The following is a 19,532-nucleotide window of genomic DNA, read 5'->3' as shown; positions in this document are numbered from 1 at the left end:
AGACGCGATATATTAATGAATAACGTAAATCCAAATTATTGCACAATTATTTGAAAATGATTTCAACAGAAACACAAACGAAATAAACGAAACATAAAAACTTATCAAATTCGGATAATATAAGAATCATTTTGAAAAGTAAAGTTAAAATAAAACAACGAATAAAATAACGTACCACGATAATCAAGTTACAAAGACAAAGTGTAAACTATTGTGATTTTTTATCAGTATGCACGGATTTATGTAAGGTCCTCACGTCTCGAGAAAGATTTATTTTGCGTTGGTACGTTTTGAAACACTCCTCACATCTATAACACTTGTCCGGCAGGTGAGTATTGACGTGCTCTCTGATAAATGAGATATATTGTATATTTGTGTTGTTTCAAGAAAATCCGTTCATCTGTTTGTTAGTATAATTGTATAAAAAATGTAACTATTTTTTAGGTATTTAATCTTACCTGAAAAGCTTTCCCACAGCAGTAATAGTTTCCAAAGTAAGCGTGTCTCCTAGTGTGGCGCAATAGCACAGCTCTGGTCTTCAACATTATTCCGCATTACCTTAAAGCAAATATAATATTTAAAGGGGAATTTTCACAGATTTTGGCATGCTTTGAAGTTTGTCATTAAATGCTTTATATTGATAAATGTAAACATTGGATCTAAAAGCCCCAGTAAAAAATAAAGAATACAATTTAAAAAAGGAAAAAAAGTAGCCCGCAGCAGGGCTCGAACTAGTGACCCCCGGAGTTCTGCCTGGGGTAAAAACAATTAGACCGCTCGGCCATCCTGCCAAATATGTATGAAGAACGTATTTTATACTTTATATAAGCAATCTTCGTAGTTTCACAAAATTGAACGACAACAACAGAATTCTCCAAATTATTCATTCGTTTCGCGTTGCAACGCTTTATTATTTTCAGGATTTTAAATCGTCAAAAGATGCATATAATGGCTATATTAGACCATGGTAAATGTTCAGTAATACTGTTTCCTCACAAATATCATAACTAAAACGAAAATTTGCGAATCTGAAACAACTTTTTTAAATTTTGTCAATTTACCAAAACGTGAAAAGATCCCTTTAAAATAATAAACGATACATTACTTCACGTGACAGTAGTGTTTGGCGCCAAAATAACAATGAAATTTAATACAATAATGTATAGCCATTATGTGTAATATATGCTATCGCATTTAAAAATCCAGTTTCAAATACATTGTTGACAAGCATTTTTTTTAACATCTGAATAGAACTGAAAAACTTAAAAACAGTATACCACACAGATCCGTCTAAAAATGTATACCACACAGATCATATTACTGTAAGAACATTTTTCTTGAACCTTTTTTCGTAAATATATAACAGAAACCTGAAAATGAATGCAAAATGATATATTGTAAGCTCCGCCCATAAAGTTAATTGCATAATTTCACCAGATGTGATGTTTTTGTGGCAAAATAAATAATGTCCCCACACTGATCCTACCTTTTACTAACTAAGTTTTAATGAATGGAGTGACCATGCACCGCTCTGCTTTTCATTGTTATGCAATAATAGATTTCATAGCGAAGAAAGCCAATCAGGTATTAAATATAAATGGAATGATTCCCTGCGGGAACAATTTCGATCAGGGATTATTCGAATTTTACCAACTTTTAATGATATTGTGCGTAATACCAACTGCCCTGACAGGGACTCAATTAATGTTTTGATTGATAAGTTTTCAAATACTATCCGCGATGTTGCGGATCCATTGTTTGCCAAAGAATGTTTTTATTCAAATGATGTTTATTTTGAGGGTTACAGTAAAAGAGATAAAGATTGGTTTGATCATGATTGTAGAGTTGCGCGTAATATGTATTTAGAAGCGCTAAGGTTGTTTAATGTAGACAAAAGTAATACAAACAGGTCTATTTTGTGTGATGCAAAAACTAATTACAAAAATATTGTAAGAAAGAAAAAGCACGCCGATTATAATAAACGTATGTCCGAGTTAGCTAATTTACGCAAAAGTAGGCCAAGAGACTTTTGGAAACATTTTAAATCTAGATCTTTCAAAACATCTTCCAAAATTTCTCTAGATGAATTTAAACATTATTTTGAAAATTTAAGCGCAGACATTGCTACGGATAAGAATAATGATGCTGAAAGTTTTAATAGTTTTTATAACTTTGATAATCCTAATACTGTTTACCCGGAGCTTGATGATCCAATTACAGTTCAAGAAATAATAAATGCTGTTAAGCTACTGAAGCGGAACAAATCTTGTGGCAGTGATAATCTTTTGAACGAGTATTTTATTGAAAGTGTTGATATATTAGCCTTACATATATGTGATTTATTTAATTGTGTATTGAACTCAGGATATTATCCTGAAAAGTGGACCGAGGGAATTATTGTCCCTCTACACAAGAAAGGTTCAAAAGAAGATGTAAATAATTATAGAGGGATTACTTTAGTTAGCTGTTTATCTAAGCTCTTTACAACCGTTTTAAACAATCGCATTGAAAATATTTGTTACGAAAATAATACTATTTCGGACGCCCAATTCGGATTTCGGAAAGGGCGGTCTACGACAGATGCAATATTTATTCTTCATTCTCTTGTTCAAAACTTTTTATTTGAAAAAAAGAGATTATATGTAATTTTGTGGACATGATGAAATGTTTTGATACTATATATAGAAATGCATTATGGTTAAAAATGTATAAATGTGGCATACAGGGTAAAATTCTTAGAATTGTTAGGGACATGTATCAAAAAGTTAAATCTTGTGTTAAGTCATTGTCTTCATATTCTGACTATTTTTCTTACGCAGTGGGGCTCAGACAGGGCGAAGTTATGTCCCCCTTATTATTTTCTTTGTTTGTAGAAGATCTTGAGTTGTTTTTACAAAATGATTTACAATCCGGATTGAATATTGACGACATTGTATTGAGTTTACTGTTATTTGCTGATGATATGGCTATTGTGGGAAAACGCCCAATGAAATTCAAAACCACTTAGATAATCTATATTATTATTGTAATTTATGGGGATTGAAAGTAAATACAGAGAAAACAAAAATTACAGTATTTCGGAAAAGAGGCGGATTATTGCCAAATGAAAAATGGACCTACAATGGCCATGACATACAAGTTGTGAATGATTTTAATTATCTTGGGGTTGTTTTTAATTATACTGGGAGTTTCACATTGAATCAGGAACACCTAACGGGTAAAGCTTTAAAAGCAATGAATATTTTATTGTCTTAATGTAATGACTACGATTTAAAACCCAAGATACTTTGTCAATTATTTGACGCATTTGTTGGATCCATTTTAAATTATGCTTCGGAAGTCTGGGGCTATACTAAAAGTAAGGAACTTGAAAGAATCCATTTGAAATTTTGCAAACGATTACTAAAGGTAAAACTTAACACATGTAATGCTTGTGTTTATGGTGAGCTGGGTAGATATCCCATGTATATACATAGATATGTACGTGTAATTAAATATTGGTTTAAGATATGTAGATCTGAAAATATCATTATTAAAACCATATATAATTTGGCCGTCTCAGATTATCATAAAGGCTGTCATAATTGGATATTTAATGTTAAAAAAATGTTTGATGACTTTGGTTTTAGTTATGCGTTTGATGATATAAACACTATTAATATTGAGATTAACTCATTTGTAGAGGAATTTAAACGGAGAGTTTATGATAACTTCACACAGGACTGGTATAGAACCTTAAATAATAGTTCGATGTTAGATGTTTATCGAAATTTTAAAATCAATTTTGAATATGAGTCGTACTTAGACATTTTACCAAGAAGTTTAAGATACTTTTTTACCAGATTAAGATTGTCAGCCCATCCACTGCATATTCAAACCGGTCGTTATGCAAGAGACGTCGCTAGAAATCAGCGTCACTGCATGTGTTGCAATTCGACCGATATTGAAGATGAATTTCATTTTATTTGCATTTGCCCGGCGTTTAGAAACATTAGAAAATACATAAAACCATGTTATTACAAAAGGCCATCTATGTATAAATATTGAAGTTTACTGCAATCGAATAATAAAATAGAACTTATAAAAGTATGTCTCTTTGTTAAAGAATCACTTAAAGTTCGAACATCTATTATTAACGCAATAATGCTTTAGATGTTCATCCTCTTTTCTTTGTTCTTTTTTCTTTTTTCTGTCATTGTTGTTTTTATATTTAATTTACTTTGTTAGCTAAGTAGATCATTTGTAAATACGTGTAAAAGTTTGTACCTATCACAATTGACATCGTACTGTTTTCATAATGTGTTGTTCACGATGTACATTGTATAAGTCAAAATAAACTGTCTGTCTGTCTGTCTGTCTGTCTGTCTGTCAACTAACCGTTCAAACGCGCGGTTGCACTTTACTGAAAAACTACTTATTTGTTTGATAAAATCATGATACCTATAGAAAAGTCTCATAAATGAGACATACACTTTATCCCATTAAAAATGGTGAAATATTTAAAAAGTAATCCTTAAAAATCTTACCTGCGTCGCGCTTTTGTTGATATTTTACTCCCCACACAGATCTTAAAAAGTCACGTGGTATAGGCACCGTGAACGAAATGCCGCCAGATTCGTCCTTGGCAAACCCTTTAATTACCAGAACCCAAGTAGTGTAACATCAATGATTCAGCAGTTGAATTGGCCTTCTTTGGAAAACGTAGATATAACGCAGACTTAGTACTTATGTATAAAGTTGTGCACAGCCTAGTAGCAATACCAACATCGATCCTGCCCGTTCCATCAGCCCGACACGATATGAAATTCATCCCTTACCACTGTAAGATAAATGCATATCAACATTCATTCTTCCCGCGAGTTATTGTTCTGTGGAATCGCCTACCTGACCAAGTGCTTCAGCTAGACACAGTGGACAGTTTTAAGGCTGCTCTACAGTCGGTTGCGGTGGTGTAATGATCTACCATTAACAGTGTAAAGTGTGCATACAAGTTGGACATTTTAATTCACGTTTTATTTTGGGAGCATCCGGCCCCGCGCACATGTATAGTCACCTGCACCTTCACCCGATGTCCAATTGGATTTTGTGAAGTACCTCGTCGAATGCGAAGTATGCAAGTAAACGTTTGTAAACGCATCTTTTAATCTGACGTTTAATCCTTTTTGAATGTGTATCTTATTTTTGAATATTTTTTACAATTATTCAAGAATACAAGTTTAACGTTGTCTGTTAAGGGTATAAGTCGGGAAATGGGGTTTATTGAAAGAATTTCCTCTGTAGTGCGTCTATTCGCAGATGACTGTGTTATATATCGCGTAATTAAATCTTCAGAAGATCAACAGAAACTTCAGCAAAATCTTGATAAACTTGTAGAATGGAGTAAGTCATGGCAGATGGAATTCAATGTGAAAAATGTGCAATAATGAATATCTCGAACACATCCAACAAAGAACGTTATAATTGCACAATGAGTGGTGAATCTTAAGAAACCGTAGACCATCATGCATATTTAGGGGTTGAATTGAACGACAACTTGAAATTTGACACTCACATCGAAAAAATAACTGGAAAAGCTTCACAAACTTTGGGATTTATTAAACGAAACCTTAGCAAATGCCCCAAACTAGTTAAAGAAAGAGCTTATCAATCATTAGTTAGACCAAAGTTGGAATATTCTTCACCCATCTGGAATCCTACTCAGAAACAAACAACTCAACCGAAACAAATTGAACAAGTACAACGTAACGCTGCCAGATTCGTTGCGAATAAGCCTTTCAATCCATACCAGCCGGATAGTGTAACATCAATTATCAATGAACTCAATTGGCAGACTTTGCAACAACGTAGACAATGCTATGACTTGGTGCTATTCTACAGGGTTGTTTATGGTCTTATTGCCGTACCAGCTTCATATCTACCAGAACGTGCCATAGTCAGAACAACCAGACAAAGCAACTCTCAAAACTTCATCCCTCCACAAACTATACGTAACGTATATCAACGCTCGTTCTTTCCAAGAACAGTATATATCTGGAACCCCTTACTCACCGCAGTAGTGGCAGCCCCGAGCTTGGAAACATTCAAGTCTGCTGTCCGGCCGCTGCCAGTGTTCCGTGCCTAGAGTAGTAGGCCAGATGTACAGTGTATCATAAGTTGGCGAAAGCTATTTTTATTCGTATTTTAAAAAGCACTCCGCACTCTACATACGCACAGTTCTTAGCCCTCTTCAGTTGATGTCCTAGGGGCGTTGAAGAGTATATCGTTGAAGTTGACGTTGAATACATAATATATAGTGTAACGTAACCATTATCAATTCAGATAGTTATGGGTCTTTGGATCTATTTGAAATTTATTGACACTTGGCGGGAAATATAATACACAAATACTTCGGAAATATACACGTTCAATGTTTTTAATCTTGTACATTAACCCAAAATAAGTAACTTATTAAAAGTGCATTTTTATTTTAAAAAAGACAGTATTTGAAAATATTCTATCAATATTGAAATACCAGATCGCGGAAATTGGTGACACAATTTGGAAGCGACTCTGGTTTTGCTGTGAAAAGTGGTAAAAGTCCTGGGTAAATATCGGAATGCATTTTCTCTTAAATTTGTTGATTGGCTAAAGCCTTAAGCTTAGTACTAAACTGTAAAAAAGGACAATTGTACACTTTGATTTTAGAAGAAATTAGAAGTAACAAGAACTAGACCTCCTTTTACTAGTTTTAGAATCTACATGCCCTGGGTATAGCACCAGAAAGGCCGTTTACCAAAAAGGCCGCACCAAAAAGGCCGCATAAGTGAACCAAAAAGGTTTCGTGGTTTACCAGAAAGGCCATAAAATATTTTGTATTATCATTGAATAGTTATGTTGAATACAATTATCATATCTATTAAATAGTCATAACTTGCTTAGTAGTCTACTTAAAGACCTACTTAAAAACCGTTAATTTTAAATAATCAAAGTCGGCAATAATATCGCGAATTATCGCATACAGTATGAAGTGTTCGTTTGTCACAATATTTTTCGTTGAGTACTAGATGCTTCAGTTTTTTTATTAAGGACATATCACTTCTGAAATGGTCAGAAGTGGGTGGGGTAATGTTAAAGAATATTTCCTTATCTAAGCATTCTATATTAAGTTTGGAATAATATGTACATTTTAAATAATGTATACTCATTATACTTCAGTGAAACATGAACCAGTTATAATGAAATCTTTCAAAAAGAGTATATAATCGTGAACGAAAACCACTTTCTTCCTGGGCGACCAAAGTCCTTATTTTCTTCTTTTTTTCATAAATCCACTGTTACCAGCTGGAACATGCACCACTAGAAACACTGAAAAAAACATCATTGTTTGTAAGAAAAATGTAAACAACTGGAGTCAAAAAAAAGTACACTTGAACAAGTATGGTGGGCCAGAAATGATAATTTACACCAAAAAAAATGAAAGATACAGAAATATTGAAAACATTTTAATAAAACCTCTTTAATTTTTTAGTGTATATTAATTATATATAAATAATGATATATAAATATGTTTGTTAAAGTGATGTTTTACACATTTCAAAAGATTTCAATAAAATTTATATTTATCATTTCTGGTCAACCATACTTTTTTCTTTCTATTTTTTCAAACGATGATACATAACTTTTACAACTAAACATATCCTTAAGCAGAATAGACGCAAACTCAAAATCTGTTATAATTCAAAGTGGAGACTTCAACCTTGGTAACAGTCATGATTGACTGGAAATTCTCAAGCTGCCCTCCAGGAAGACCAAATATGAAACAAAGCCAAGAACTTCTTAATTTAGTAGCTGACCATTCTCTCACTCAAAGTGTAAACAAACCAACACGTTGTTATAAAATTCTTGATCTTTTTCTTACAAACTATCCTGCTATCATCGACAACTTCAAAACAATATCACATATCGGTGGAAGCTTACCTCGACATTCTCTGTCTAAAACTAACCACCTCTCTTAGAAGATGCAAACCTAAACCTAGAAAAATAAAAAATTACTCAAAAGCAGATTGGCTTAAAATTAAAATGGAACTACAACAAACACAAATAAAATTTAACATTTGCTGACCAAGACATAGACACTATTTGGAATACATTTAAAGAAGACCTACAAAATACCATCTAAAAAAACATTCCATCTAAACTAATAAAATACAACAATAAACGTCCTTGGGTATCTAAAGAACTAAAAACAAAAATGAACATATATAAACGCAAATATCTTACATCTAAAAAAGAGCAGCACCAGGCATATTGGCCATACATTGAAAACCGCATCTTATATCCCAATCTCAGAACATGATAACCCATCACACTCTTAAATTCCAAAAAACCTATTCTCATATATCAAAACAAACAAAAAACTGAAAGCCGAGCATACCTCCTCTTAGAGAAAATGGAACACACAAAATAAAGGTAATATCCTCAACGGACAATTCCAAGATGCCTTCACACCGATTAACTCTGAAGCTATTCCTGACAAAGGTCCCAGCCCTCATCCATCCATGCCAGACATCAACATCACAGAGAATGGACTTATACTAAACAATTACAAAACCTTAAAATCTATGAAGCCTCAGGTCCAGATAAAATACCTTGCAGAGTAGTGAGAGTACTAGTATAAAGGAATGCAGTACAAAAATATCCCCAATCTTGACTCTGATCTTTAAACAGTCCCTGTCCCTTGGAATAATCCCATCTGATTGGAAGCATGCAAATGTATGCCCGGTCTATAAAAAAGGAGACAAACATAGTGTTATAAATTACAGACCAATATCACTGACATGCATTTGCTGTAAAATACTTTAACATGTCATGTCCCACCCGGATAAAATGTTTTTTATAACCTCCAACACAGGTTTAGACCTTTCCCATCTTGTGAAACACAACTGATATATACCTCCAAAACCTAACACAATCAAATACCGGTAATCAAGGTATACAAACTGACATCGTTATTATGGATTTTGTTAAAGCATTATATAAAGTACCCCACCAGCACCTCTTACACAAAGTAAAATACTATGGAATTAATTCAAATGCTTTCTTCTAAATATCTGACTTCCTAACAAATTGAATCCAGACTGTTGGCCTTGAGGGAACCATGTTAGACAAGGTGCCTGTTACCTCCTGAGTCCCACAGGGCACTGTCTTGGGGCCAATCTTATTTCTGATCTATATAAATGACATTGTTGATTATATAACACATAGCACCCTAAGACTTTTTGCACATGATAGCATCATCTACAAAAATATCAACAAGCCATCCGACACCCATAACCTCAAGCTAGATATTGAAGCTGCTGGTCGATGCGAGCAGGACTGGTTGATGAAATTCCACTCTGAAAAATGCAATCTTCTCAGCATAGCTCAAAAGAGAAACCCCATAATCTCATATAAATTACATGATCACATCCTTCAAAAGTAAATCATGCCAAATATCTAGGTCTGACACTCCAAAGTAACCTCAAATGGGATAAACATATTAACTCAATCACTAATAATGCAAACCAGGCACTAGATTTTCTTTGCCGCAACCTACAAATGAGCTCATCTAAAGTTAAAGATCATGCTTACAAAGCACTAGTTAGGCCTTAACTAGAATATTCCTCCAGTGTCTGGGACCCACATACAAAGCTCAAATAAATCAACTGGAAAAAGTACAAAGCATGCGGCTAGGTTCATAACAAACAGATACCACAACACCTCAGTAACCAATATGATAGACACCCTGAATTGGCCCACTCTTGAAACACGCAGAACAAAATTTTGTCTTTTCATGTTATATAACATTATCCACCACACAGTTGCCATCACTCCAGATAATCTCCTTGTTCCTGTCGACCGCCGATCCAGACTCAGCAGTAACCATTGTTTTTGAGCATGCAAACTTCAAAAGACTCTTAGAAACTTATTCTATCCAATATCAGAAATACAATGGAATTCACTACCTCCCCACATACATGAGGCAGCCACAGTAGAAGTATTCAAAACCCTTACTCATGTGGCCGTCATTGTCCCCCTTATCCACCTGTAAACACATTGTAATTTATTTTAAAGTAACACAAAACTGAGCACCTTTTGTACAGTTTTCACCTGTTAACTCATAGGCTCTGGCACCAAATCTTCTATTAAGAAGGAGTGCTGTACCAGAAGAAGTACATTAATACTGATGTTCATTGACTTATGAGAATAGATGTAGAGTAATAACACAGTGTGACATTGAAAATAAACAGGTTGTGCAATTATTCTGTAACATGTTGAAGAAGTCATTTTAACAGTTAAAATGTGGAAAATTATTTGTGCTGTCTATGAATGAAACAAACAATCCTAGTATCCTAATATCATGCACTTAAGTAATAAGCAAAGGTTATTGATATAATGAACATTGTGCATTTAAGATTTAGAATAAAACAGGATGTCAAAAGGAGACAGCAAGCCAAAGACATCAGATTGGACGCGGTGCTTCGAAGGAATAGCAGATCTCAGTGGGACTATAGCTGGGTCTTCCAAAGCAGCTGCTGTAAAGAGGAAATCTGCAGATAACTTCGGATTTGGTCATGGAAACATTTTTGAGAAGCTGGGACTGGCAGGGAACGAGGATGCTACAAGTTTGTTCAAACTAAAGTTTTCAAAACTTTTGAGAATCATGTGTCTAGTGTAGATTATTTATCTATTACATAATATTTTAAGCAAATGAAATAGTTTCAAGCTCAGCCCTTGATATAATTGCTGAATTTACCACCCCTTCAACTTGGTCGAATATGTATCTAGCAAGGATTTTCCATTCAAATTTAGCTTCTCAACATATCAGACTGGTGCTTTTGTATCTTAAAATCTTGGACCATCTTTCATTTACCTACCAGCACAATGTGCAAATCAGTAAGCCTATACTTTATATATATATATATATATATATATCAATAATTTTGAATAAATTGAATGCATTGGTCTACAGGAAAAGTGACATCATTTATAAAATGTATGTGTTATTTTTATTTTTTAAAGGGGCCTTTTCACATTTTGGTAAAATGACAAAATAAAAAAAAATGTTTCAGATTCGCAAATTTTCGTTTTAGTTCTGATATTTGTGAAGAAATAGTAATACTGAACATTTAAGATGCTCTAAAATATTCATTATGTGCATCTTTTGACGATTTGAAAACCAGAAAATTATAAAGCGTTGCAACGCGAAACAATTGAATAATTTGGAAAGTTCTATTGTCGTTATATTGTGGGAAACAACCAGGATTGCTTATATTATTAAAAAATACCTCTGTACATAGCATGAGCACGGATGGTCGAGTGGTCTAAGCAGGAGACTTTTTACTCCAGGACTCCAGGGGTCAGTGGTTCGAGTCTAGTTACTGGTTACTTTTAAAACCAGGATTTCCAAAGGAAAAAATGGTTATTAGATTGGCGAATGTCAGCGGGGGGGGGGGGGGGAATAAGCTTGTCCGGGCCATAACTCTCTCATTGTGAGATTTTAAAATCATTTGGCACATTTGTTCACCATCATTGGACGATGTGTCGCGCGAAAGAATTACATCAATATCTCCAAGGTCAAGGTCACACTTTGTTTTCAAAGGTTAAAAATGGCCATAAATGAGCTTGTCTGGGCCATAACTATGTCGTTCATGGTGAGATTTTAAAATCATTTGGCACATTTGTTCACCATCATTGGACGATGTGTAGCGCGAAATAATTACGTCGATATCTCCAAGGTCAAGGTCGCCACTACTGAAAATAGATTGATTGTGAAACAAGGGGGGTAACTATGAACAATCAGTAACAATGCACATTGAGTTTTCTCCCTTTTTCAGACATTTTTTTTCAAATTGAAATCAAGGTCACCACAAGTAAAAATAGATCGAATTTGAAACAAGGTGGGTAACAATGCACATTTTGAAATGTCTCCCTTTAACAGACTTTTTTTTAAATTGAAAACCTTGTTTTGTGACAATTTTGTCCCTTGTTTTCCTTTTTCAATTGTTTTCTTATTTTTTTTTACTGGAGATGTTTAGGTCCAATGTTTAAATTTATCAATATAAAGCATTTAATGACAAGCTTCAATACATGCCAAAATCTGTGAAAAGGCTCCTTTAAGTCATCAGAAAACCAGCACACATGTAAATATTTAATGTTTTATTAAAAATCACTCAAACAGTTTATTTTGTAGAATTGATTGGAAAATAAGTTCAGGTTTTGCATGAAATATTTAGTGTCACATCTTTGCACCTGATCACAATATTACGTTTAGGACAGAATTTCGTCTAGAAATGGAAATATCCAGTAAATAAAATCTGTGGAAAAATATATAGAATTACTTTTTATTTACAAGTGGGAAGGAGAAAAAACACAAAATAGTAGTTGTTTGACCTTCATTAAAAAAATGAAATAATTAAATATATGGTAAAGGAATGTGTGATGTTTTAACAGTAGTAATCAGACATTGCACTATTGTATTGGAAGGTCAATCGATTGTTTGGAGTTCAAGTGAAAGTGATGGAGAAGCAGAGAAGACAGGCTCAGCAGTAACACCAGTGGTAAAGAAACAGCGAAGGGGGTGGGGTCGCACCTCCCCCAAAAAACCAGCCAGAACCAGCTTGGTAAATGGTGTTTTTTTAACTCTCGCAGAACTTAATGTAGCACAAATGTTCTTTAGCATGATCTTTGCTAATGACATAATTTGTCTCAAGTGGCTTTTTTAATGGAGTTGATTTTGTATGGTTATTTATGAAGAAAGAAATAAAAATAGCAATTTCTTATGCTAAATGGGTCAATTTGTAGCAATTGGCAGAATAAGCCCAGCTTCTCTTTTAAGAATAGCACAAATTAAAACGGCTTGACTTGTTCTGTTCTGACAAGCGGGAGTCAAACTAATGTGAAATGTTCATGCCTATCAATATAAAAAAGTTCAACCTGAACAATGAGTTTATTGCATTCATTACTTAAAAAGGTTTCAAGGCCATATTTGTTAATACATGTTTATTTACATATATCTGTTTGAATGTCTGAGCATCCAAGGGCATGTCAGTTATACACTGAAGGCTTCAGGCCATAGCTGCTTTACTATGGTAATTTTTAAAATAGTTGCTTTAACCAGTACCTTTGATCTGAGTAATTATTCAGTATGGAATTTGTTTCTTGATTTTTTTGTAGAGGAACAAAATCAAATTAAAAAAACCTGCAAAGAAAACATTTTAAAAGTCATAGACTATTCAGTGATTATAAACAATTGTGCACAGTCAATAATAGATAATCATATTAATAAAAGTTTAAATTCTAAATTCATACATGTGGTGCAAGTGAGACAAATATCTTAGTGGTGCAAGTGAGACAAATATCTTACTCTTAGTAAAAAATATTAAAGATTCTATTGCTACATAATTTTAACATTTCAGAAATCAAAAGCTTCCACTGCGGCAGATGCTGTGGAGATACTTACTGTGTCTGATGATGAAACGACTAAACAATCCAGCATCACAGCAGGGAAAACAAATGAAACTAAAGTAAAAGCAGTACAGTTTTTACTTGTGTGACATTTGAAACTACACATGATCTAGACATATTAAACTGAATAGTGGAATACCATTGAGCCTAGTTCTGGGAGATCAGGACTGAATGCATGTGGGTAAAGTGTTGTCCTAGTTCTGGGAGATCAGGACTGAATGCATGTGGGTAAAGTGTTGTCCCAGATCTGGGAGATCAGGACTGAATGCATGTGGGTAAAGTGTTGTCCCAGATCTGGGAGATCAGGACTGAATGCATGTGGGTAAAGTGTTGTCCCAGATCTGGGAGATCAGGACTGAATGCATGTGGGTAAAGTGTTGTCCCAGATCTGGGAGATCAGGACTGAATGCATGTGGGTAAAGTGTTGTCCCAGATCTGGGAGATCAGGATTGAATGCATGTGGGTAAAGTGTTGTCCCAGTTCTGGGAGATCAGGACTGAATGCATGTGGGTAAAGTGTTGTCCCAGATCTGGGAGATCAGGACTGAATGCATGTGGGTAAAGTGTTGTCCCAGATCTGGGAGATCAGGATTGAATGCATGTGGGTAAAGTGTTGTCCCAGATCTGGGAGATCAGGACTGAATGCATGTGGGTAAAGTGTTGTCCCAGATCTGGGAGATCAGGACTGAATGCATGTGGGTAAAGTGTTGTCCCAGTTCTGGGAGATCAGGACTGAATGCATGTGGGTAAAGTGTTGTCCCAGATCTGGGAGATCAGGACTGAATGCATGTGGGTAAAGTGTTGTCCCAGATCTGGGAGATCAGGACTGAATGCATGTGGGTAAAGTGTTGTCCCAGTTCTGGGAGATCAGGACTGAATGCATGTGGGTAAAGTGTTGTCCCAGATCTGGGAGATCAGGACTGAATGCATGTGGGTAAAGTGTTGTCCCAGATCTGGGAGATCAGGACTGAATGCATGTGGGTAAAGTGTTGTCCCAGTTCTGGGAGATCAGGACTAAATGCATGTGGGTAAAGTGTTGTCCCAGATTTGGGAGATCAGGACTGAATGCATGTGGGTAAAGTGTTGTCCCAGATCTGGGAGATCAGGACTGAATGCATGTGGGTAAAGTGTTGTCCCAGATCTGGGAGATCAGGACTGAATGCATGTGGGTAAAGTGTTGTCACAGATTAGCCTGTGCCGTCCGTCACACTTACCCTTTTCCCAAAAGAAGGCTCATTTTTGGTTTTAAGCTACAGCAGGTATTTTTCTATTCTACTGACATGCTAATCATTGTAAGCATGATGCTGAGGTAGCTTTATGGATCGGTTTTTGTTAACAATTTCGTTAGTTTGTACATCAATAAATGCTTAATGAAACAAAACTTCACTTTTCAGGGTTTCATGCAATATAAATTTAAAGCTTTGTGTACAAAAAGTGTATGTATATTTTTAAATATTTAACATATGTGTTTAAACTGTTCACATGTCTTTTTGTCATAAGGCAAGCAGATTATTTTTTCCTGCAATTTAGCAGACTTGTGCTCCTTTTCAAACTGAAAATTAACTTTAAAGGTTTGCATGACTTTACAGATTTCAGCTAAAACCTTACATGTCTTTGGGGTTCATTTTGTAAGGTCACGGATAGATTGCATTTATGCTTATTGAAACAAAAGAAGTGAGACAGCTCTTTTTATTTTGATGACTTTGTAGTGAAGCTTTGGAAAAAAGATCAATTTGCATAATAGATGTACAATGATGCACCATAATTTATGTCATTTCAAATCGTAAACTGCAATTATTGATGCATGGTTGTTACTCTAAAGGAAATACCGGAATCTCTACACTGTAATTGCTGTATGTGCTTAGACAAGCTTTCTTTATTTTTTCATTTAATTTGATAAGCTTAGATAATTGCAACTTTACATCCAAGGATTGTCAGTTTATAAATTTTGTTATAAAACGCTGGTTATATTAATCAAACATTGGTCAGCTCAATATCTCTGATTGGTGAACAATCAGGGAAACATCACAGAATTCAACTTTGACATTTCTGCTGTTACTCTCTTGTATAGCTGTAAGATGCTTTTGTTGTCCCCTACCGGTTTCACCGGAGGGGACTTATGGTTTGCACTCCGTCTGTCAGTCTGTCTGTCTGACAGTCCGTCACACTTTTCTGGATCCTGCGATAACTTCAAAAGTTCTTAATATTTTTTCATGAAACTTTCAACATGGATAGATGGCAATATGGACATTATGCACGTCATTTCATTTTGTTCCTACTTCAAGAATTCTGGTTGCTTTGGCAACAAATATAAAAAAAAAAAAATACTGACAATGGTGGAGTTTCATCGGTAGGGGGCCATATTGCTTGGCAATCTCTTGTTATAACAGTGGTGATCAGTAACATCATTGCAGGTAATAACAATAATTTATCCCTGCAGTCCGTCACACTTTTCTGGATCCTGCGATAACTTCAAAAGTTCTTAATATATTTTCATGAAACTTTCAACATGGATAGATGGCAATATGGACATTATGCACGTCATTTCATTTTGTTCCTACGTCAAAAATTGTGTTTGCTATGGCAACCAAAAAAAAAAATAAAATAAAAAATCTGAAAATTGTTGAATTTCTGACAATAGTTGTGCCGGTAGGGGACCATATTGCTTAACAATAGCCTTGTTGATGCATGCATATTCATCTTTTGAAAGACTTGTCAATGTTCTATTGCCATATGACCTATTGTCAATGTTCTATTGCCATATGACCTATTGTAAATGTTCTATTGCCATATGACCTGCGCTCTGTGTGTCATTGTTCTATTGCCATATGACCTATTGTCAATGTTCTATTGCCATATGACCTGCGCTCTGTGTGTCAATGTTCTATTGCCGTATGACCTATTGTCAATGTTCTATTGCCATATGACCTGTGCTCTGTGTGTCAATGTTCTATTGCCAAATGACCTGCGCTCTGTGTGTCAATGTTCTATTGCCATATGACCTGCGCTCTGTGTGTCAATGTTCTATTGCCATATGACCTGTGCTCTGTGTGTCAATGTTCTATTGCCATATGACCTGAGCTCTGTGTGTCAATGTTCTATTGCCATATGGCCTGTGCTCTGTGTGTCTATGTTCTATTGCCATATGACCTGTCCTCTGTGTGTCAATGTTCTATTGCCATATGACCTGCACTCTGTGTGTCAATGTTCTATTGCCATACGACCTGTGCTCTGTGTGTCAATGTTCTATTGCCATATGACCTATTGTAAATGTTCAATTGCCATATGACCTGCGCTCTTGTGTGTCAATGTTCTATTGCCATATGACCTATTGTAAATGTTCTATTGCCATATGACCTGCACTCTGAGTGTCAATGTTCTATTGCCATATGAACTATTGTCAATGTTCTATTGCCATATGACCTGTGCTCTGTGTGTCAATGTTCTATTGCCATTCGACCTATTGTCAATGTTCTATTGCCATATGACCTGCACTCTGAGTGTCAATGTTCTATTGCCATATGACCTATTGTCAATGTTCTATTGCCATATGATCTGCACTCTGTGTGTCAATGTTCTATTGCCATATGACCTGCGCTCTGTGTGTCAATGTTCTATTGCCATATGACCTGCGCTCTGTGTGTCAATGTTCTATTGCCATATGACCTATTGTCAATGTTCTATTGCCATATGACATGCACTCTGAGTGTCAATGTTCTATTGCCATATGACCTATTGTCAATGTTCTATTGCCATATGACCTGCACTCGGTGTGTCAATGTTCTATTGCCATATGACCTGTGCTCTGTGTGTCAATGTTCTGTTGCCATATAACCTGCACTGTGTGTGTCAACGTTCTATTGCGATATGACCTGCGCTCTGTGTATCAATGTTCTATTGCCATATGACCTATTGTCAATGTTCTTTTGCCATATGACCTGCGCTCTGTGTGTCAATGTTCTATTTCCATATGACCTGCGCTCTGTGTGTCAATGTTCTATTGCCATATGACCTATTGTCAATGTTCTATTGCCATATGACCTGCGCTCTGTGTGTCAATGTTCTATTGCCATATGACCTATTGTCAATGTTCTATTGCCATATGACCTGCACTCTGTGTGTCAATGTTCTATTGCCATATGACCTGTGCTCTGTGTGTCAATGTTCTATTGCCATATAACCTGCACTGTGTGTGTCAACGTTCTATTGCGATATGACCTGCGCTCTGTGTGTCAATGTTCTATTGCCATATGACCTATTGTCAATGTTCTTTTGCCATATGACCTGCGCTCTGTGTGTCAATGTTCTTTTGCCATATAACCTATTGTCAATGTTCTATTGCCATATGACCTGCACTCTGTGTGTCAACGTTCTATTGCCATATGACCTGCGCTCTGTGTGTCAATGTTCTATTGCCATATGACCTGCACTCTGTGTGTCAATGTTCTATTGCCATATGACCTATTGTCAATGTTCTATTGCCATATGACCTGCGCTCTGAGTGTCAATGTTCTATTGCCATATGACCTATTGTCAATGTTCTATTGCCATATGACCTGTGCTCTGTGTGTCAATGTTCTATTGCCATATGACCTGCGCTCAGTGTGTCAATGTTCTATTGCCATATGACCTGTGCTCTGTGTGTCAATGTTCTATTGCCATATGACCTGTGCTCTGTGTGTCAATGTTCTATTGCCATATGACCTGCACTCTGTGTGTCAATGTTCTATTGCCATATGACCTGTGCTCTGTGTGTCAATGTTCTATTGCCATATGACCTGCGCTCAGTGTGTCAATGTTCTATTATCATATGACCTGTGCTCTGTGAGTCAATGTTCTATTGCCATATGACCTGCGCTCTGTGTATCAATGTTCTATTGCCATATGACCTGCGCTCAGTGTGTCAATGTTCTATTATCATATGACCTGCGCTCTGTGTGTCAATGTTCTATTGCCATATGACCTGCGCTCTGTGTGTCAATGTTCTATTGCCATATGACCTGTTCTCTGTGTATCAATGTTCTATTGCCATATGACCTGCGCTCTGTGCATCAATGTTCTATTGCCATATGACCTGTTCTCTGTGAGTCAATGTTCTATTGCCATATGACCTGTGCTCTGTGTGTCAATGTTCTATTGCCATATGACCTGCGCTCTGTGTGTCAATGTTCTATTGCCATATGACCTGTTCTCTGTGTATCAATGTTCTATTGCCATATAACCTGCGCTCTGTGCATCAATGTTCTATTGCCATATGACCTGTTCTCTGTGTATCAATGTTCTATTGCCATATGACCTGCACTCTGTGCATCAATGTTCTATTGCCATATGACCTGCGCTCTGTGCATCAATGTTCTATTGCCATATGACCTGTGCTCTGTGTGTCAATGTTCTATTGCCATATGACCTGTTCTCTGTGTATCAATGTTCTATTGCCATATGACCTGCGCTCTGTGCATCAATGTTCTATTGCCATATGACCTGTTCTCTGTGAGTCAATGTTCTATTGCCATATGACCTGTGCTCTGTGTATCAATGTTCTATTGCCATATGACCTGCGCTCAGTGTGTCAATGTTCTATTATCATATGACCTGCGCTCTGTGTGTCAATGTTCTATTGCCATATGACCTGCGCTCTGTGTGTCAATGTTCTATTGCCATATGACCTGTTCTCTGTGCATCAATGTTCTATTGCCATACGACCTGTTCTCTGTGTATCAATGTTCTATTGCCATATGACCTGCGCTCTGTGCATCAATGTTCTATTGCCATATGACCTGTTCTCTGTGTATCAATGTTCTATTGCCATATGACCTGCGCTCTGTGCATCAATGTTCTATTGCCATATGACCTGCGCTCTGTGCATCAATGTTCTATTGCCATATGACCTGCACTCTGTGTGTCAATGTTCTATTGCCATATGACCTGTTCTCTGTGTATCAATGTTCTATTGCCATATGACCTGCGCTCTGTGCATCAATGTTCTATTGCCATATGACCTGTGCTCTGTGAGTCAATGTTCTATTGCCATATGACCTGTGCTCTGTG

At 36.0% G+C, this 19,532-nt stretch overlaps 1 protein-coding gene across 19 annotated transcripts in view; it reads left to right on the top strand.

Moving 5' to 3' along the window:
- Positions 1–19,532, top strand: part of LOC127845741 (DNA repair-scaffolding protein-like) — a 590,230-nt gene that overhangs the window by 198,079 nt on the left and 372,619 nt on the right. For 18 of the 19 annotated variants that reach the window (XR_008033366.1, XR_008033356.1, XR_008033363.1 and 15 more), the window contains exons 1-4: positions 6,312–6,583; positions 10,434–10,643; positions 12,505–12,641; positions 13,437–13,544. Coding sequence is in view for 1 of the 19 variants with exons in the window: in XM_052376853.1 (XP_052232813.1) it covers positions 10,451–10,643; positions 12,505–12,641; positions 13,437–13,544 (438 nt within the window). In the remaining 18 variants the exon portion in view is untranslated. Of the gene's footprint in view, positions 1–6,311; positions 6,584–10,433; positions 10,644–12,504; positions 12,642–13,436; positions 13,545–19,532 lie in introns of those variants that run through there. The other variant, XR_008033352.1, reaches the window with a different exon arrangement.

This window comes from Dreissena polymorpha, chromosome 9 (assembly GCF_020536995.1).
Source record: "Dreissena polymorpha isolate Duluth1 chromosome 9, UMN_Dpol_1.0, whole genome shotgun sequence".
NCBI lineage: Eukaryota > Metazoa > Mollusca > Bivalvia > Myida > Dreissenidae > Dreissena > Dreissena polymorpha.
The sequence above is the reverse complement of the archived record's forward strand: the minus strand, read 5'-3'. Positions and strand labels throughout refer to the sequence as shown.